At 42.9% G+C, this 19,056-nt stretch overlaps 1 protein-coding gene across 2 annotated transcripts in view; it reads left to right on the top strand.

Annotated features, from left to right (window-relative positions):
* Positions 1-19,056, top strand: part of LRRK1 (leucine rich repeat kinase 1) — a 917,814-nt gene that overhangs the window by 455,563 nt on the left and 443,195 nt on the right. For both annotated transcript variants that reach the window (XM_078683102.1, XM_078683103.1), the window contains exon 6: positions 5,671-5,819. In XM_078683102.1, the coding sequence (XP_078539228.1) occupies positions 5,671-5,819 (149 nt within the window). The remainder of the gene's footprint in view (positions 1-5,670; positions 5,820-19,056) is intronic.

Raw genomic sequence — 19,056 nt, 5'->3', positions numbered from 1 at the left:
AAATAGATGACATAGTGCGTTTTAACATAGAACCAGTTCTAAAATCTGCAAATAGAACCTTGGAGAGGCTAAATAATTTAAATTTCTCACTATATGGTCGTACTAATATATTAAAAATGTTGATTTTTCCTAAATTTTTGTACCTATTTCGTACTATACCTCTCTTATTCTCATCTTTTTATTTTTCAAAAATTGATAGAATGTCCTCCAGGTTTTTCTGGGGATACCATCGATCCAGAAGGGCTCTGAAATGGTGCACTCTCCCAAGAATGAAGGGTGGCTGGGGAATTCCCAATTTTCGGCTATGTTATTGGGCTATCTTACTTAGATATATGGGCATATTAATTTTTCAAGACATTAGTTTGGAAGAATCGGTCAGCCCATCGATATATGAAATGTTATTAGGGGAGCTAGCTCGTCAATGCCTAGTAAGAATACTAGAGCCTAGTTATTACAAAAAGATGAAATTTAAAATTATGATAACCGCTTCAATAATCTGGAGGCAGATTAAAAGAAAAATTCTTTTTTGTGGTGATTTAAATTATTATTCCCCGGTTTTGAATAATCGTATGCTACCCGAGATTTTTAAGGACCAAGTAATGAGCAGATGGCACTCAGCTGGGATTCGGCTGTTAGGAGATCTTTACCAAGGAAGTCAGGTTGCTTCTTTTACTTTTTTACAACAGAAATATAATTTATCCAGAAATGATTTCTTCAAATATCTTCAAATACGTAGTTTCTTGGAATCTAAGGGTCTCTCTAATCACTTATTAATGACTAAAATTGACATTTTGGAAACTAGTAGAAAGGTAAAAAAAATTGCCATAGTATATCAAATGATGATAAATAAACTTGAAGATAATTTATGTTTGGTTGAGGACAAATGGCAGAAGAAACTTGAATTACATAATATAGATATATCCAGAGCAATTGAGTTGTCAATTAAAATGTTATTTAATGGCTAGTTACAAAGTCAACATTTTATGGCTATTTTTGATCTATATTATTCTCCAGCCAAACTGGCAAAATGGAAAGCCAGAAACGGTGATAAATGTAATCAATGTGGCTATTTAGCTGCTGACCCTACACATATGTTTTTTAATTGTCCAAAACTTTCTCAATTTATTACGGATGTTAAATTTTTTTAAAATAATAGTTTGGGAATTGATGTACAATTGTCTGCCGAACTGATCATTTTTGGACTTCAAACGAATCAAATTGGAAAATGGCCCGCAGCTGAAGAAGGATTTTTATTTATTTGCATGTCAATTTATCGTTTTTGTATCACTTCTCGCTGGCTAGATCCAGAGCCACCAGCATTTAACCATTGGCAACTGAAACTATTATCTATATACCAATTAGAAATGGCGATTTATAAATCAAAAGGGCAAAGAAAATATTTGGTCAAAAGGTATGGGCTCTTATTTCAAAGTGGATTTGATTCTGTAATGTCTCATTGCTCATCCTATGTAAGGCCATTATATGGTTTTATTTATGTTATTGTATATGTTTTTGGGTATCTTGATGTATATGGTATCCATGTTGTTCTCTTCTCTGTATTCTGTTCAATATATAACTGACTGCTGAAATAAAATAATAAATATATATAAAAAAAGTAATTTTTGATCCCATTGAGCTAGAAACATTGTTTTTTGTTAACATCTGCACAGTATAGAGCAAATGATGGATAATATGGCGAATCCATAAATATGCAAATAAGAGATCGGCCTCAGAATCGCATAGTTCCAGTGGCCCCGATTATATTACAGCATCTACAAAATATTTTGTAATTGTTTATTAAACTTGCCTTGGGTAGATTGGACCTGTAGAGAGAAAGGCAAGACGTTCCACTCCATGCTCTCCACGTAGTGACTGGCTGAGAATGACCACCAAACCTGACCTTTTTAGTCTTTTCAGATGGGGTGGTAGATACCAAGAAAACAATGAAGACATATAGATCCTTTGGCCTTTCACAAAGATAGCTTTGTGACACAACATAGAGCCACAAACGGGAATCTTTTTGCAATTGCCAGTGAAGTGAAGACTATTCAGATATGGAGAAATAGATATCCTTCTATTGAGGCCTACGATTGTATGTGCTGCTACATGCTGTATAATTTGCAATCTGTGTAAAAAAAACAACTGTACGCCCAACTTGCAATGAATCTCAGTAATCCAGTCTGGTTTCAAGGGTTTCCTGGAAGAGGAGGAAAGGAAATGAAGATACTTCCTAATAATAAGATGGAAACAGATGGCAGTGAGCATCTTAATATGCTCTGCAGAAGAAACTTTGGAATCGGAAATAATTCCTAAGTTCCTTGCATACTCAGATGGTGTGGGAAGAGTTCCTACAGTTTAAGGCCCCCAGGTATTTGTCCAAGCAGCGGGAAGTCCGTTTAGTGTCAGTGAGTTTTGATTCATCCACACAAATACACCTTTGAGGCAGAAGGATATTTTTTGAGCTGTTCCTTAAGTATTCCTAACTAACCTCAAAATGAGTTTTCCCATCTGCATAGTCCAGAAGTTAAAGCCGTAGGGGGCAATAGGCTTGATACTAACACTGCGAAATACCAAGGTCCTCGTGCTATCGCACAGGATTTGTCCCAACAGGAATGATTAAGAACCTGTCTGCATTTGCTGTTTTACAAGTGTAAAATAGACAATCAGTAATCTTCAGTTTATTTAACAATATGCACTTCGTGATAATTTTGCCTATATTATGTACGCCAAAACACACAAGATGATGGACGGAATGTTGCACAATGGCAAAACATTCACCCCAAATCACAGATCTGGGTTTAATCCATAGTTATTTTGCTCACCAAGCCACCCCAGTTCAGACATGGCCATATGCAAATCAGTCTTGGCACTGTGCCTCATGGGAACAGTCCAGCCCGAACTGCCAAGCCATGTCTTCCCTGGACCGGAATCAAGCATCCTAGGACCGGTTTCTGGCTATCAGCCGTCTTCAGCCAGGATAGCTTGAATCCAGTGGCGCAGTGAATACGGGACCCACGTCTGGGCATACCCTTCCCACATTAGGCGGGAACAGCAAAACACACAAGATGATGGATGGAATGTTGCACAATGGCAAAACATTCACCCCCCAGTCACAGATCTGGGTTTAATCCATCATTATTTTGCTCACCAAGCCACCCCAGTTCAGACATGGCCATATGCAAATCAATCTTGGCCCTGTGCCTCATGGGAACAGTCCAGCCCGAACTGCCAAGCCATGTCTTCCTTGGACTGGAATCAAGCATCCTAGGACCGGTTTCAGGCTATCAGCCGTCTTCAGCCAGGATAGCTTGAATCCAGTGGCGTAGTGAACACGGGACCCACGTCTGGGCATACCCTTCCCACATAGGGTGAACAGCAAAACACACATGATGATGGACGGAATGTTGCACAATGTAAATGTAATGTAAATTGATACTTGTATAGCGCACTACTTACCCGCAAGGGTCTCAAGGCGCTTGTACGAATACCGCTGTGGAACCTCTCCTGGCTTTCCCTGTGAGGTGTCCAATCCTGGGCACCCCCAAGGTGGAGGCAAGGCATCCTTAGCGTTGTGGGGGCCGTTGTGGAGATTAAGCAAGCTATTGCCCAGAGTTGCAGAGTGGGACTCCATGATTGGAATAGGCACCGAGGCGAGAATTATCAGGTCCGTGGAATGTTGCACAATGGCAAAACATTCACCCCCAGTCACAGATCTGGGTTTAATCCACCGTTATTTTGCTCACCAAGCCACCCCAGTTCAGACATGGCCATATGCAAATCAGTCTTGGCCCTGTGCCTCATGGGAACAGTCCAGCCCGAACTGCCAAGCCATGTCTTCCCTGGACTGGAATCAAGAGTCCTAGGCCCGGTTTCTGGCTATCAGCCGTCTTCAGCCAGGATAGCTTGAATCCAGTGGCGTAAAAATTAAAAATGTTCCTACATTTTTAGATGTGGTAATTACTAAAGACATGTATGTCTTTAGTAATTACCACATAACTCTATGACTATGTATTTCACCTGTATTATTGACGCTACTGACCAGCTATGCACACTTTTAACTGTTATATTTTTATTATTGATTTGCTGTACTAATTTGCTCCCTCACGTACCTACCCCTCCCACTTATTATGTTTAAATTCACTCGCTTGTTGGTATTCCCGGCTTTGTAAAGCGCTCTGATATCTGCAAAGATCTTGTTCGCGCTATATAAAACTTTCAAAATAAATAAATAAATAAATGTCGGATACTCCTTGACCATACACAAATATTTTTTGTTTTTGTTTGCTGTGCATGCCATCTTGGCAATGCAGTCTACCTGTCTATTAAACCCTTATATATGCGAACAGGACTGATAATAATAAAATCCTAAAAAATCTTTCCTATTTCCAACATGATGGCTATGACTACCACTGCAACTTAATGAAGGAAAGTTCATGTTTGACATATTAACTTCCCTGCCCAACTCAGTGCTTACGCTGTGACTCTTTCCCACTTTTAATATGGCGACCCAGATCAGACCTGTCTCCCACTACTCTTTCTACATACATACGTCATAGTGAACCCCAAGCTCACAGAATGAAATAAAAAAACCAAAAAGGGTTTTGGGACCCCTCACAAATTGCAGTTGAAGGGGCATACATGGGTTGTTGTCTCTGAATTGCGATTTGGCATGGTATGTATTAGTGGTTGCGGTCCTAAATTGATAAGCACCGACGAAGGGCCTTCTTGGGACCTATTCTCTTTTAAAAATTGTATTGAGCTAACTTGAGGGGGGAGTCGGCAGTGGTTAAACGGTCACTCTAACAATATTTAAAATATATGTGAAGAAACGGGAAAGGGACTATACTGGTTGGGTAGTGTAATTCCACATTGATTGCATATCACACTATTTAAACAAGACATTGGTAACCGTTACAGAGTGCTAGGGCGCCATATAATTTTTGGCAAAGTTGGAAGCATTATTCAGACTTCATAACCTGTCTATGGCAAACCTATATAGTTTATGAAGGCTGAATTATGATTCCATATTTCCCAAAATACGCTTGACATAGACTTCAGTGGGGTTTCCCGCTTTTCGAAATTCCTCCTCACCCTACTTGAAGCTTGCTCACACTGATATAGTGCAGCACTTGGAGATGTCTTCTAATGACCAATGCTAAGGAAGGTTCAAACCCTGAAATCCCCACTGAATGAAACTGTCCTTGGCAAATCATAGGCATCTTACTGTACTTTGAATCGTGTTGTCTGTCAAAATAGAATCCTGTTGTCTGTCAAAATAGGAAGCCCCTTGAGGAAATACACGTCTCAGTATGCGTTACATGCAATAACAAAAAACATGGTGACCTCTATATTGGTTTCAGCACTCCAGATAACATACCGTAATCATTCAGTTTAAACTTTTACTTTATGGGATATTAATACATTTGAAAAACTGTTTAAACATTTTATTTCGAGATAATTTTCCCCTCACAGCATCTAAAACGGAAGTACACAAGTGGGTGTTCGCTTTGCATGTGAACAATTGGCTCTGTGTGCAGGCTTTGTTCTTTCTTTTGTCACAACCAAGAGTAATTCCTTTCCTTATGTGTAATAAACACGTCCTCCGCGGAGTTCTTGCATTAAAAAATTGCAGACAATCTGATACCTTCCTTTTAATCTTTCTGTTCATAGGCAACGAGGAAATAGCCCTATTCTTGCTACAGAATGGGGCCTTCTTCTGTTCTTACGTCTTGATGGATAACCCGCACTTAACAAAACGCCTCCTGAGGAAGCACTTCACTGAACCAACCACCCCTCTAGGAAACATGTCATCGGAAGAAGTAAGTTTAAACAATTTACAATCCTGCCTTTTGATGTGGTAGAGAGCAGTTTAGTGCTGCATGGCCCTGCAGGGAGGGTGTGGAAAAGTAAATTTTGCCATGTTCTGTGTCTCTACGTGTCATCCATCATATGTTATGTGTGCATGACCAATATGCATATGTTATTCCCCATGTCCGATTCAAGACGCAATTACAGTTGTGTCCTCCTCTAGTATGCCAGTTTCCAGTCCTCGTGAATACTACGAATATCAGGCCTATGTAAAGCTACGTTGCCACGTTTCTCAGTGTGCACGTTATTTCATTATAAAGTCCCCGTTTCTAGGCCTCAAAAGGGCCTGGACACCAGATTCAGCTCCTGTCTCCTGAAGCCTCGCTGAGGAGCGATACAGCCCCCACCTGTATCCTCGACCCTTCACTTACTTCCTGCCTCGCAGTGCCCGGTGCAGCTTGGCTCTGCCTCTGAGTCTGCCAAGACTATGTTATGATTCCAGTTATCAGTTTAGTCCTCCTTCTCTGCATTCCTAAGCTACTGAACTGCATCAATAGTTTCCGTCATTGTCTAGCCTATGCGGCTCCATGTTAAGAGAAATACTGTATTTAATGGTCATTTAATATTCTTCATCACGCACTACATGTAGAATAAATGCATGCTCTAGTCTTAGAGTCAGTTAGCTTTTCCCCTCATGACTTCTAGTTTATATCAACCTGTTCCCTAAACATCAGATACTAGATAGGGTTTAGGTACATGTCGCTCCGACCCTCCAGACTTTAGTCTCTGCTCCTAGCACAGAGTTCATAGCCCCCAGCTTCTCCTCGTAACACGTCATTGCTAGTTTGCGCGCACCATCAGGTTAGAGGTCCCGGCTCCTTAGGTAGCCCCCTCCTATGTTTCCGCCCATTCATGACATATTCTGTTACGTTTGCATCACATGTCTGAGTTACACCTTCTTTTTACCCTTATCTTTCGCGACTGCTACGCGTCACGCCTTCTGCTCCACCCACTGCTACGCCTACTGCAATGTAATGCTATGTGTTTGCGCTATGTATATATGCTCATGTATTGTTATTAAAAGTTAGCGCGCTCATCCCAGACCCAGCCCCAGCAGCTGCTGGGCCCTGTCATCCTATTCCTATGCAGGTTGTCCTGTTCCTGTCCTTATGCTGTATTAAACCTGCAAAAACTCCTACTACCTCGAATCTTGACTCTTATTTATTGAGCTATCTGTTATGATATATGTCTAGTCAAAAATAGGGTATTATTTATTTATTTACCACATAATGGCGCCCGAACAGGGACTTGCCCTTTCCCCACGCGTCGGTGAAGCCACGCCGACCCCCTGACCCTCTGCAGTCGTGACGGAACTCTTCTGCGCAGTGGCAGATATTTCTGCTCAAGTATCCCTCAGGCCCACGGAGGAGACGGAGGAGGCGGTCCAGCATCCAGACGAGACGGTGGAGGAACGCGGCGAGTCCCGACCAGAGCCCAAGCCAAGAGTCCAAGGTCCGAGGTATCCGGAGGTCCACCCGTAACTGAAGTCCGAAGTTCGTCGTCGTAGCAGTCCAGTCCAGTCCGAGGCCTTCCGTTCTTGCTGCCCGGTGAGTACCGTTACTGGGGTGGTATCTAGACAGGGTCAATTTAATTGACTCTGGTCTGTGGGTTGGTGGTACACAGTCCCACAAACGAAGTGTCCACTTCGGTGGATACGGGTCCTGACGTGTCTCTTTATGAGACCGGTAAGTTTCATACTGTTTCAGCAGTGCATCTAGTTTCTGTTCTAGTCAGTTTCTGTTCTCGAGAAAATTCATGTGTTCTGTTCTCAGTATTTCCAGGTAGTATTCTGTTCGAACTGTTATTTTGAATGTTTTTCATGTATTCTAATGTCGTGGTATGAATGGGAAATAAGTATCGTGTTTATTGTGTATTGTATTGTGTCTAGATTACAGTTCAGTCATGCCCATATTTTCCAAGTTACGTCAGTTAAAAACTAGAAAGGGTCTGCTGGAAGCAGCAGTTCACGTCCCGCCCAGGGACAGTCCAGGTCACTTTATGTATTAGAAACATGGCATAAGCGCCATATTGTATCTAGATTTATGGGTAGAGTATACCAAACAGTTAGAAGAAAAGTATAGATGGCCCGTATCGGGTACATGGGATGCCGAATGCATCATGCGAGTAGAAGAGGCATTATGGAAAAAGAAAGCCAGACAATCACAGAAAGACGCCATCGAGTTATGGCGCAGAGAAGCTCATAAAAGAACCGAAAAAGAAATCAGAAAGTCAGAATTAAGTAGAGAATGTTCAGAACGAGCCCAAGAAAGAGAATTGATCGAGATAGGTGAACAAGTCAAAACTGAACAGAGAGACAGACAGAGGAATGCCCTTATTAAAGGTATGTACCCTCTTCTTGCCGAAGGCTTGCCAAAAGCGACCCCGGAGGCATCCAGTAATTTCCCGCCACCGTTAGTTCCGACCAAGCTACGTCACAAACTGACCGCAGCTGATATTTTTATCTCGTCCTATCTGGACGACACAGTCCCTGAATATGCAAATCCTGTTCGCGCTCCGCCAGTCCCTGTAAATCAGGTAATTCCTGCTCCTCCAGACACCGGGGTGCCCTTAACAGCCCCCCCGGGTCAGCCCGCCATACAAGTCCAGCCCACGTTACAATTACCTACCCTGCCAGGACGGAAAGCATCAGTTGATGATTCTAGTTTAGGGGCCGCAGGAGGAGGTCTTCCTCAAACTCCGCCGCCATACAAGCGTTTATCAGCACTCGAATTACATGCTCAAGCATCACAGCGTACTCCTAAGAGTAATAAGTCTGTTGCAGAGATCAGGCAAACCCTTGGCGAATGTGTCTATGACCCAGTTCCAGGCGAGTTTAATATGGTTTTATATTCCGTACGCGTAAGGAGAGTGACCGAGTATCTAGTCACCCTGCCGAATATGAAAGAAGATCTAGACAGAATATATCGTTTCATCCGTACAGGGGATGACCCACAAAGTATTAGTGATGCCATGTCTCAAAGGAAAGCCGAGATTCAGCGCATGATATTAAAGTTCTTAATTAACTGTCTAATAAGAGAACAAGATTACCCGTCTAAAGACCCGGAAGAAATGAAAACTCTAACAAAGTGGAGTGATAATATAGCCGAAGGAAAGCACAATACCATTGGTGCCATGGAAAGTATGTACAAGAAAATTCGTAGAGAAATAATAAAGATACACGAACAACGTAAAGCAGCACAAGTAAGCGAGAAAGAAAGTACCTCTGATCCTGAAGAGGAAGACGACGAGAATACTGCCAGAATAGCGTATGTAGGAAAATCTAGATTTCCAGATCGCCATTTACGCCTAGAACACAAGTCAATTTTCCATCATTCAGCACCAGAACAAGGTTCCCTAGAACAAGTATTCCAAGCTACCGATCACATTCTGAAATCACGAATCGGTTATAGTGAGTTAAGTACTATGCATGAACAAGAACTAGTCCGATCAGCAGTCAGATGGATTACTGATTCTACCACTTTTCCAGACGAAATAGTGGCACAAATGTTTCTGAAAATGCCCCCAGCCGAGCAACGACTGGTGGGTATGTATATGATTCAACACCTCATTACTCTGTATGAGGGTCAACATTCTGATCCAGGCCCGTTACATGATATCCTGAACGAGTTACTCCAGTACAAATGGAGAGGTCTAGGTACCGATTTAATTAGTGTTATTCTAGAACAGCGCCACAAATATAGAACATTCTTAAACCCGCATTTTGTTCATGTCTCACCCCCAGAAAGTAAATCATTCTACATAGACAGACAGAATCCGTTGCGAGAAGTCCACCCAGTCAGAGGAGCGGGTGGCGAAATGCAGCGAGTGTTTGTATACACTCCGATCACAAAGATGGAACTCCTCGAAATGAAGAAATTAATTCCCTGTCATGACAAAGATCCAGCAGGGTTCCATAGAGAATTAAAAGACATGCTCCGTATGGGAGAATACACGTACCCAGATATCATTAAAATGTTAAAGGTTCTGCTGCCCGCAGGGGTGTATGAAAAGCTTAAAGAAAAAGAATGGGAGGTGGGAGAGAAAAAGATAGATTGGGCAGTCCTAGAAGCAGAAGATAAGATACGAGTACCAGGTACTGGTCTCGGAGATAAATGTAAAGAATTACCAGAATTATTGATTCAAGTTTTACCCAGATTATTGACAACGAAAAAGGAAGACTGGGATGCAATCTCAGCCTGTAAACAGAAACAAGATGAAGATATTAGTGATTTTTATTCTAGGTTTGAAAAGTGCTTTAGTATCAACAGTGGCCTCAAGACAAGTAGTGAGTCATACCCTCACCTTTTTGTTACTAAATTAGTCGAGAATTCAAGCCCACAAATTAAAAACCGAGTTTTGAAAGTCGAAAGCACCTGGCAAGCAAATACTCCGTCCCAGATGCTCCAGATGCTCCAGTATCACCAGAATAGAATCAGGGAAGAGCAAGAACACGAGAGAAAACGTATGAAAGACACGAAAATGAAAGTGCTAGTTGCACAATCTGTTCCTCAAGACAGTCAGAAGAGGGGTCCGAATCAAGCCAGTCATCCTGCAGCACCCGTTAAAGGGAACTGCAATTATTGTAAACAACCAGGTCATTTCATAAATGAGTGTACAGTTCTGAAACATAACATAGCTACTGGTAAGACCAAAGAAAGACCACGTCCGCCTAGACAAGAGCAAGTTTCACAGACTCCTCAGTCACAGAATGCACCACAGACAGTTACAGCACCGCAGCCTATTGCTGCAACACAGCATGTTACATCGCAGATGTACCAGTATGCACAGTCTGAGTATCCAGAGTACCAGCCATATTCATGAAACAGCCTAGAGAGGGAGGTATGCTTGCCTCTCATCGAGATACCTGTAGATCAAGAAGGTCCCTATGTTCACAGTCAAGTATTAGGGAAAGACAGAAGTTTTTGATTGATACAGGGGCAAGTAGGACCACAATTAGTCATGCCGAAGTTCCAGGGGCTCCGCTCTCAGGCTCAAGAAATGTTTCCCTTGGATTTTCAGGAAAGCCTATCGTAAATGAGATTTCAAAGCCAGTTACTCTAGAAGTAGGTCCATTGTCCCGCACTACTGATCTGTTACTTACTAAGTCATGTCCAGAAAATCTATTAGGCATTAAGACATTGAAAGAGTTAGGTGCAGTTATATGTTGTTCCCCGGAGGGAATACGTCTGTTCCTACGTGACTTTAAGGGTCACTATGTATTACGAGATTTTGATTCAAGACTGTCTAATGTCCCGCAGCATTTATGGGCGCAAGGTCCAACTGATGTAGGTTATATGCAAATCACACCCCATCGTGTGACCCTCAAACCAGGTGTAGTGTTACCACGAATCAGGCAGTATAGATTGCCACCTGAGGCTGTAGCAGCCTTATCCAAAATTATAGACGAGCTCATGGCTCAAGGAGTAGTTGTAGAAACTGACTCCAATGTATGTAATTCTCCGATCATTCCAGTTATGAAACGTACTGATCCAAATGCACCCCCAGTATATCGATTAGTGATTGATTTACGAGAACTTAACAAATGTATTATTCCTCAGTACCCAGTTGTCCCAGATATCTCTTCCCTATTGACAGCCATTGATTCCGAAGCCACGTTCTTCACTGTCATAGACCTCAAGAATGCATTTTTCAGTGTTCCAATTCATCCAGACAGCCAGTTTCTTTTCGGATTTTGTTTAAATGGAAGGAGCTATATGTTTACACGAGCTCCTCAAGGTTTCACAGAAAGCCCTAGTATTTATAGTCAAGCACTTAAGAGACAACTAGATAATATTCACATGCCAACTGACACTGCCCTGCTCCAGTATGTCGATGATCTACTGATCACAGCCCGTTCTGAACGTGACTGCGAGCGAACGTCACTGACGGTTTTGTATTTCCTAGCCGAGATGGGGCACAAGGTGTCCCCTTCGAAGCTTCAATTCTGTGTCCAGCAAGTGGTCTACTTAGGACACTTACTGTCCAAGAGGGGTAGGCAGTTGACACCAGACCGTATCCAGTTAATAGCGAGTCTTCCTCAGCCCAAGACCCAGAAGGAGGTACGTGCCTTTATCGGCCTTACTTCTTATTGTAGACAATGGATTCCTCAGTATGCATTTCTAGCCAAGCCACTGATACAGTTAACGACACAGGAGGCAGCCGTATCGACTGTTCTCCCTTGGACATCTGAACATACACTTAGTTTCAACGAGTTAAAGAAAGCTTTATGCCAAGCTCCAGTTCTAGCTACACCGAACTACAGTAAGCCTTTTACACTTTTCGTTACTGAACGTGAAGGTACAGCATTATCTGTTCTCACACAAGACCAAGCAGGACAATACAAGCCTTGTGCTTATTTTTCTAGCACACTAGATCCAGTCGCCCAGGCTCTGCCTGCGTGCCTCAAGTCAGTTGCAGCCACAGCACTAGCTATCAGACAAAGTGATTCCATAGTTTTAGGACACTCCTTGACAGTACAAGTCCCACACTCCGTGGAAGTTCTTTTAAACCGAACACAAACACAGCACTTGACAATTGCACGTTTAACAGGTTATGAATTGACACTGTTTCAGCCACACATAGATATTAGACGCTGCAACATCCTGAATCCTGCTACACTGTTACCATCAGTTAGTTCAAATCCTGCCGCACACGACTGTGTGGAAGTAGTCAACATTACGACAAAGCCAAGACAAGACCTGACAGACATTCCATTACCAGATCCTGACCTGACACTTTATGTGGATGGTTCATGTATGAGAACTAGTACAGGAGAACTAGTCGCCGCGTATGCAGTGACTACTGACACCGAAGTTATTGAAACACACCGTATTGATACCCTGTCCGCTCAAGCAGCAGAGCTAGTTGCTCTGACACAAGCCTGTATACACGCCAAGAACCTGAAAGTTAATGTTTACACAGATTCACGTTACGCATTTGGAGTTGTACACGACTTTGGAGTGCTCTGGCAGGAGAGAGGTTTCATAACTTCTCATGGAACCAAGATTCAGCATGGTTTCCTTATCCAAGCTCTGTTAGATGCAATACATTTACCGACATCTATCGCTATCATGAAATGCAAAGCACATACGAAAGTCACTGACATTATTTCTCAAGGTAATGATCTAGCAGATCGCACAGCCAAGCTTACAGCACAGACTCTAGACAGTCCAGTTAACATGACACACACTCCAGATCTGACTACATGTATGACAGTTAAGGACCCTACTCAAGATGTCATAGATATCCAGTTACATGCTACTCCCGAAGAAATCAAGAAGTGGTCTGAACAAGGAGGGGTCCAGACAGATCAAGGATGGGTGACGAAGGGTAGGACCGCATGGTTTCTCCCCGACTCTATGGTTCAAGTCATCATTAATACCGCACATAGTCCAGCACATTTAGGAGAAAAAGCAATGTTAGACAGTATCCAGAACATTTGGTTCAACAAGCATTTACGAGCTGCAGCCAAGCAGAAAGTCCGTACCTGTATGATATGTTGCCAGTTTAATCCAGGTAAAAGTGTCCCGGTGGAACAAGGTGGATTCCAGCCTCCTGACCACCCTTTTGAGGTCCTCCAGATGGATTATATTCAGATGGAGCGATGTCGAGGTTTCAAGTATGTCCTTGTAGTTGTATGCGCTTTGTCCAGATGGACAGAAGCATATCCAGTCCCAGATTACACAGCCGCGACCACTGCCAAGCAGTTGGTTCGTGAATTCTTCCCTCGATATGGACTCCCTAGAGTCGTATATTCTGATAACGGTCAGCCATTCTCATCTGAGTTGATGAAGCACGTTTCCCTGTTGTTAGGGTACCAGTGGAAGTTTCATTGTGTACGCCATCCTGAAGCAGCCGGTCTAGTCGAGAGACATAATCAGACTCTGAAAATTCGAATTGCCAAAATATGTAAAGATAAGGGTGTGGACTGGCTAGTAGCTCTGCCAGTCGCTTTGTTTTATATGCGCATGGTCGCACATTCCAGATCAGGTCTGTCCCCGTATGAGGTCGTATTCGGCCACCCCCCTAATATGTGGGGTACTCCTAGACCCCGAAGTATTACTGATGTTTCATGTAATATGCTGACAGATTACCTAGCTTCCTTGATGTCTGCCCTCAACTCATGTCGTTCACAGGTTGCCGCCACGTTTCCAGACAATACCGAGGTGGCACCGCATGAAATCGTTCCAGGTTCGATGGTGCTCGTACGTAACTTCGACAGATCAAGTCCGCTGGAGCCACGTTGGAAGGAGCCCCGTCAGGTCCTCCTCACCACCCGTACAGCTGTGAAATTGGAAGGACGCCGCGGCTGGGTGCACCTTTCGCACGTCAAGAAATTCTACGGATTGAAACCGATCTCTAAGAACATTTCCCAGGATATCAAGACTTGTCAAAACATTGTGCCTAAGGACTGTCCCGCAAATGACATTGACACAACCCCTCCCCTGTTAGAGAAAACTCCGCAACAGGAGTATAAACAGAAATTAAGGTCTAGTAAAATAAGTCAGCCAGTTTGATTGTCTAAGTCCTCCCCTAGGTGAAACGGTTAGACTGTTTCTGACATGTATAAAATAGACCCCCATAGTGAGAGAGTCAGTCAAAACTCAAACCGATGTATCGTTTTTCTAAGTTTCATATTATTCATCAGCATAATGATTTCCTGCACTAGTTACGCATTTTTCCTGTGTTTTCCAGTTCCTCATGTAAATAAGCCTTCTAATGTTACAGTAGAGCACACGTTTAGTGATCTGCCTCCTCACGAATATTCATACCGCCTCGCTATGCGTAACAATACATTTATCCGCATGTTGCATTATTCACATCAAACCAGCAATGCCACTAATTGTTGGGTGTGTGGTCGACTCCCCCCTTTCCAGACGTCAAAGGGAGTTCTGCCACTTTTTCCTTATCCTTTTTCCCATAATGGTTCGTGTGGAGCATGGTCCACGTTAACGTCCTCCTTAACAGATATGTCTTTTCTTAACAGCACATGTTTCCCAGACAAGCAAGGTTTCCCCCACAGAACAGGTTTAGATCCAGAAAATGAAGTGTATAATTTAGGTAACTATTCTTCGAATTTTATGGTCCTGAATGTTCAGTCTGATACTACTCCAGACTCACCTGCTATTTCAGTATTACCAGTCAAAGGCGAATTATGTGTCCGTAATTATGGTTCTGTACACGTAGGACATAGTGATTGTACTACTATTATCCAGTATAGTGACAGTGGGAAATCTATTTTTAAAGCTTCACGTCATTCTTATTTTGTTTGTGATCAAACCGCATATGTTCGTCTGCCCCTCGATTGGGAGGGAACCTGTTACATTGCCTTCCTACTGCCACCTGTTTTCCTAGCCCCACCTGACTACCATAGGAATTCCTTCCTAGTACATACTAGACACAAGAGAAACCTCCCGATTGTCGATTATACTGAAACTGCTGCAGAGCAATTCATTGATATTGATAAAGGTGTGTTCCCTTATTTAGGTACAGTTGTAAACAGTAAGCTAATCCGTAGGTTAACAAGAACCCTTGAAGCTGTAGTAGATGAGACTGCCTCCGCTCTAGGTAACTTAACCGAAGAGCAATCCTTTATGAGAATTGTTGTGCTCCAGAATCGTCTCGTCCTTGACGTCATACTGGCCGATAGGGGCGGGGCCTGTAGAGTCATCGGATCCAGTTGCTGCATTTTCATTCCAAATAACGCGCCGTCTGTTTATTCAGCTATAACCAGACTTCATAAAATTGCCCATCTGTTACACCAAGATCCAGGCACCTGGACATGGTCCGGTTGGTTCTGGAATATAATTTCTGCATGGGGATGGAAAGTCTTGTCCTTCCTAGGTATCGCAGTAGCGATCATATTCAGCTGCTGCCTCTGTATACAATGTGGCCCTGCGATTTGCGGCATGTGTGCTACCTCTTGTATTCCTAGTCCCAAGCCCCGTTCTAAATACCGTTCCAAGACAATTCGAGATGAACAAATGGTACTGTATGAAATGATAGATGGTATCATGAATATTGATGTTTCCTGATGGAAACGTAGTGACAAGGAGGGAATGTGGAAAAGTAAATTTTGCCATGTTCTGTGTCTCTACGTGTCATCCATCATATGTTATGTGTGCATGACCAATATGCATATGTTATTCCCCATGTCCGATTCAAGACGCAATTACAGTTGTGTCCTCCTCTAGTATGCCAGTTTCCAGTCCTCGTGAATACTACGAATATCAGGCCTATGTAAAGCTACGTTGCCACGTTTCTCAGTGTGCACGTTATTTCATTATAAAGTCCCCGTTTCTAGGCCTCAAAAGGGCCTGGACACCAGATTCAGCTCCTGTCTCCTGAAGCCTCGCTGAGGAGCGATACAGCCCCCACCTGTATCCTCGACCCTTCACTTACTTCCTGCCTCGCAGTGCCCGGTGCAGCTTGGCTCTGCCTCTGAGTCTGCCAAGACTATGTTATGATTCCAGTTATCAGTTTAGTCCTCCTTCTCTGCATTCCTAAGCTACTGAACTGCATCAATAGTTTCCGTCATTGTCTAGCCTATGCGGCTCCATGTTAAGAGAAATACTGTATTTAATGGTCATTTAATATTCTTCATCACGCACTACATGTAGAATAAATGCATGCTCTAGTCTTAGAGTCAGTTAGCTTTTCCCCTCATGACTTCTAGTTTATATCAACCTGTTCCCTAAACATCAGATACTAGATAGGGTTTAGGTACATGTCGCTCCGACCCTCCAGACTTTAGTCTCTGCTCCTAGCACAGAGTTCATAGCCCCCAGCTTCTCCTCGTAACACGTCATTGCTAGTTTGCGCGCACCATCAGGTTAGAGGTCCCGGCTCCTTAGGTAGCCCCCTCCTATGTTTCCGCCCATTCATGACATATTCTGTTACGTTTGCATCACATGTCTGAGTTACACCTTCTTTTTACCCTTATCTTTCGCGACTGCTACGCGTCACGCCTTCTGCTCCACCCACTGCTACGCCTACTGCAATGTAATGCTATGTGTTTGCGCTATGTATATATGCTCATGTATTGTTATTAAAAGTTAGCGCGCTCATCCCAGACCCAGCCCCAGCAGCTGCTGGGCCCTGTCATCCTATTCCTATGCAGGTTGTCCTGTTCCTGTCCTTATGCTGTATTAAACCTGCAAAAACTCCTACTACCTCGAATCTTGACTCTTATTTATTGAGCTATCTGTTATGATATATGTCTAGTCAAAAATAGGGTATTATTTATTTATTTACCACAAGGGTCATGCAAGACTGTCCGTAGTACCTGACTGACTAACCGAGCCCGCCGATTGCCTCCGGTAATATAGATCCTGGCTCCGCGGGTTTGCATTTTTGGGAGTTAATATCGCAAGTTGTTCGATTCTTTTTTTGTTGTTGATTTTTGTCTAAAGTTTTTCTTTCAGCCTTAAGCTACCAGAACAACATCTCATATAGACGTCATTGTCTGAATTGATTAGCACATTCAGCATGTATGTCACAGAGTGATTTAGGGAGTTTGTCAATGCTGCACACGAGCCGAGTCTCCGCCCAAATATTTGAATTTTCTTCATATTCAGATTCCCTTATGTTACAGTCCCACCTCTAGCTGTTTCAGTTTGGGATTTGCATGTGGTTCAATCTATCGTGATCCCTACTCCCATCTCCTAGGTACATGTGTAGCGCACTACTCCACATGTAGATACGCGTGGCACTGGCGTATCATATATCTCAAAGTGCATCTTAAACTGTATTAAATCTTGTAGCCAGTCCTTGACCCTAAGGAGTCCATTCTTACCCCATTTCATGGCCGCTCTCCTCTGTTTCAGCTGTTGTGCTATTGCAGTGTATTTGCTGCTGGCCTTGGGAATGTCTTTCTCATACCAGAGAAGTGCAACCAGGGAGCATGGTGTCAAAGTATGTGTTATCATTTTGTTTAATGCTTAAAAATACGACTCACTCAAGCCGGGATACTCTCATTCCACGGGTGGGGAAAGGGGGTGACTTGAGGGCAAGGCCAGCCCATATTAATCTCGCCCACCCCCAATGACCCAGGCAGGCAGCAGCCGCCGCATTTAATGAAAAATATTTTTACCTAGACTACCTGCATTCACATTTGAATGCACAGAGTGTAATCGAAAATAAAACGTGCGCTGGTGCACTACCCACAAAATACCATGCTGGAGTTCAGAAGGTGAATGATCAATACAAATTGCTTTACATTTTGTTCTTAACTTGTTACATTTGCTGTGCATTCTAAGACAGGGTTATTCTTATACCATGGAGATCGGTGTTTACGTTTCTTTCTCTGATTGCAAAGTGAGATTTTTTTTTAAAGTGAACTATCCGATAATCTCCCTGGAGTACAGGGAGTGCTAAAAGAAAGGCTGCAGTATGGCATTTTTTTCTAATACGCAACAAAATGTAACAACAACTTGTAAATAAACTGTACAATATTTCACACTATATTGTTATTTATGAAAGAGCAAATGAAGCACATCTTGTATTGTACTTCAGAAGTGTGATGGAAACAAAAGTGTAAATAGGATTAAAAAAATCCTGGTGACACACACGTTATAAATATTGTACTGTAATGTATTTTATTACAACATTTTGTATAGTTCTTACTACCCCAAAGTGGACATTGAAGTGATTACATACATGGGCAGTAACTTAGGGTGTGTGTGGTTGAAAGGATGCTTTCTCTGTTTACTGATCCTATGTGGGAAGTGTTTTCATGTTGTGTGTGACGACCACCGAGTTGCAGTTATCTTGTTATGGGACACAGCGCATCCCAGTGTTGGGAATGCTAAGGTGTGAGAGAGACAGACTCAGTATAGGATTTTTCAGTATGCTGGCAGCTTTGAACATCTGTGCAGGACCAGTTATGATATTTCTTATGATTTCAGTCTGTCTAAATGGTTACTGCAGTGGGTTGTCCAATCAGAACTACTCAAAGAACATCAGACTAGGTCAGGGGTCCCCCAAGGATCAATATTAAGCCCTACGCTTTTGTACTTCGCCCCTCTGTCAAACATCAATCATCTCAGGAAGAAGCTGCAGCTAACTTCTCGGCTTGCCTCCAAGAGCTCTCAGTCTGGATGGCTAACAACTATCCAAAGCTTAATGGCGGGAAGACCGAGGTCCTCATTGTAGGAAACACTCCCGATATACGGTCGACGAGCTAGTGGC

The sequence above is a fragment of the Lissotriton helveticus genome, chromosome 3_1 (genome assembly GCF_964261635.1).
Source record: "Lissotriton helveticus chromosome 3_1, aLisHel1.1, whole genome shotgun sequence".
In the NCBI taxonomy this organism is placed as follows: Eukaryota; Metazoa; Chordata; class Amphibia; order Caudata; family Salamandridae; genus Lissotriton; species Lissotriton helveticus.
The sequence above is the reverse complement of the archived record's forward strand: the minus strand, read 5'-3'. Positions and strand labels throughout refer to the sequence as shown.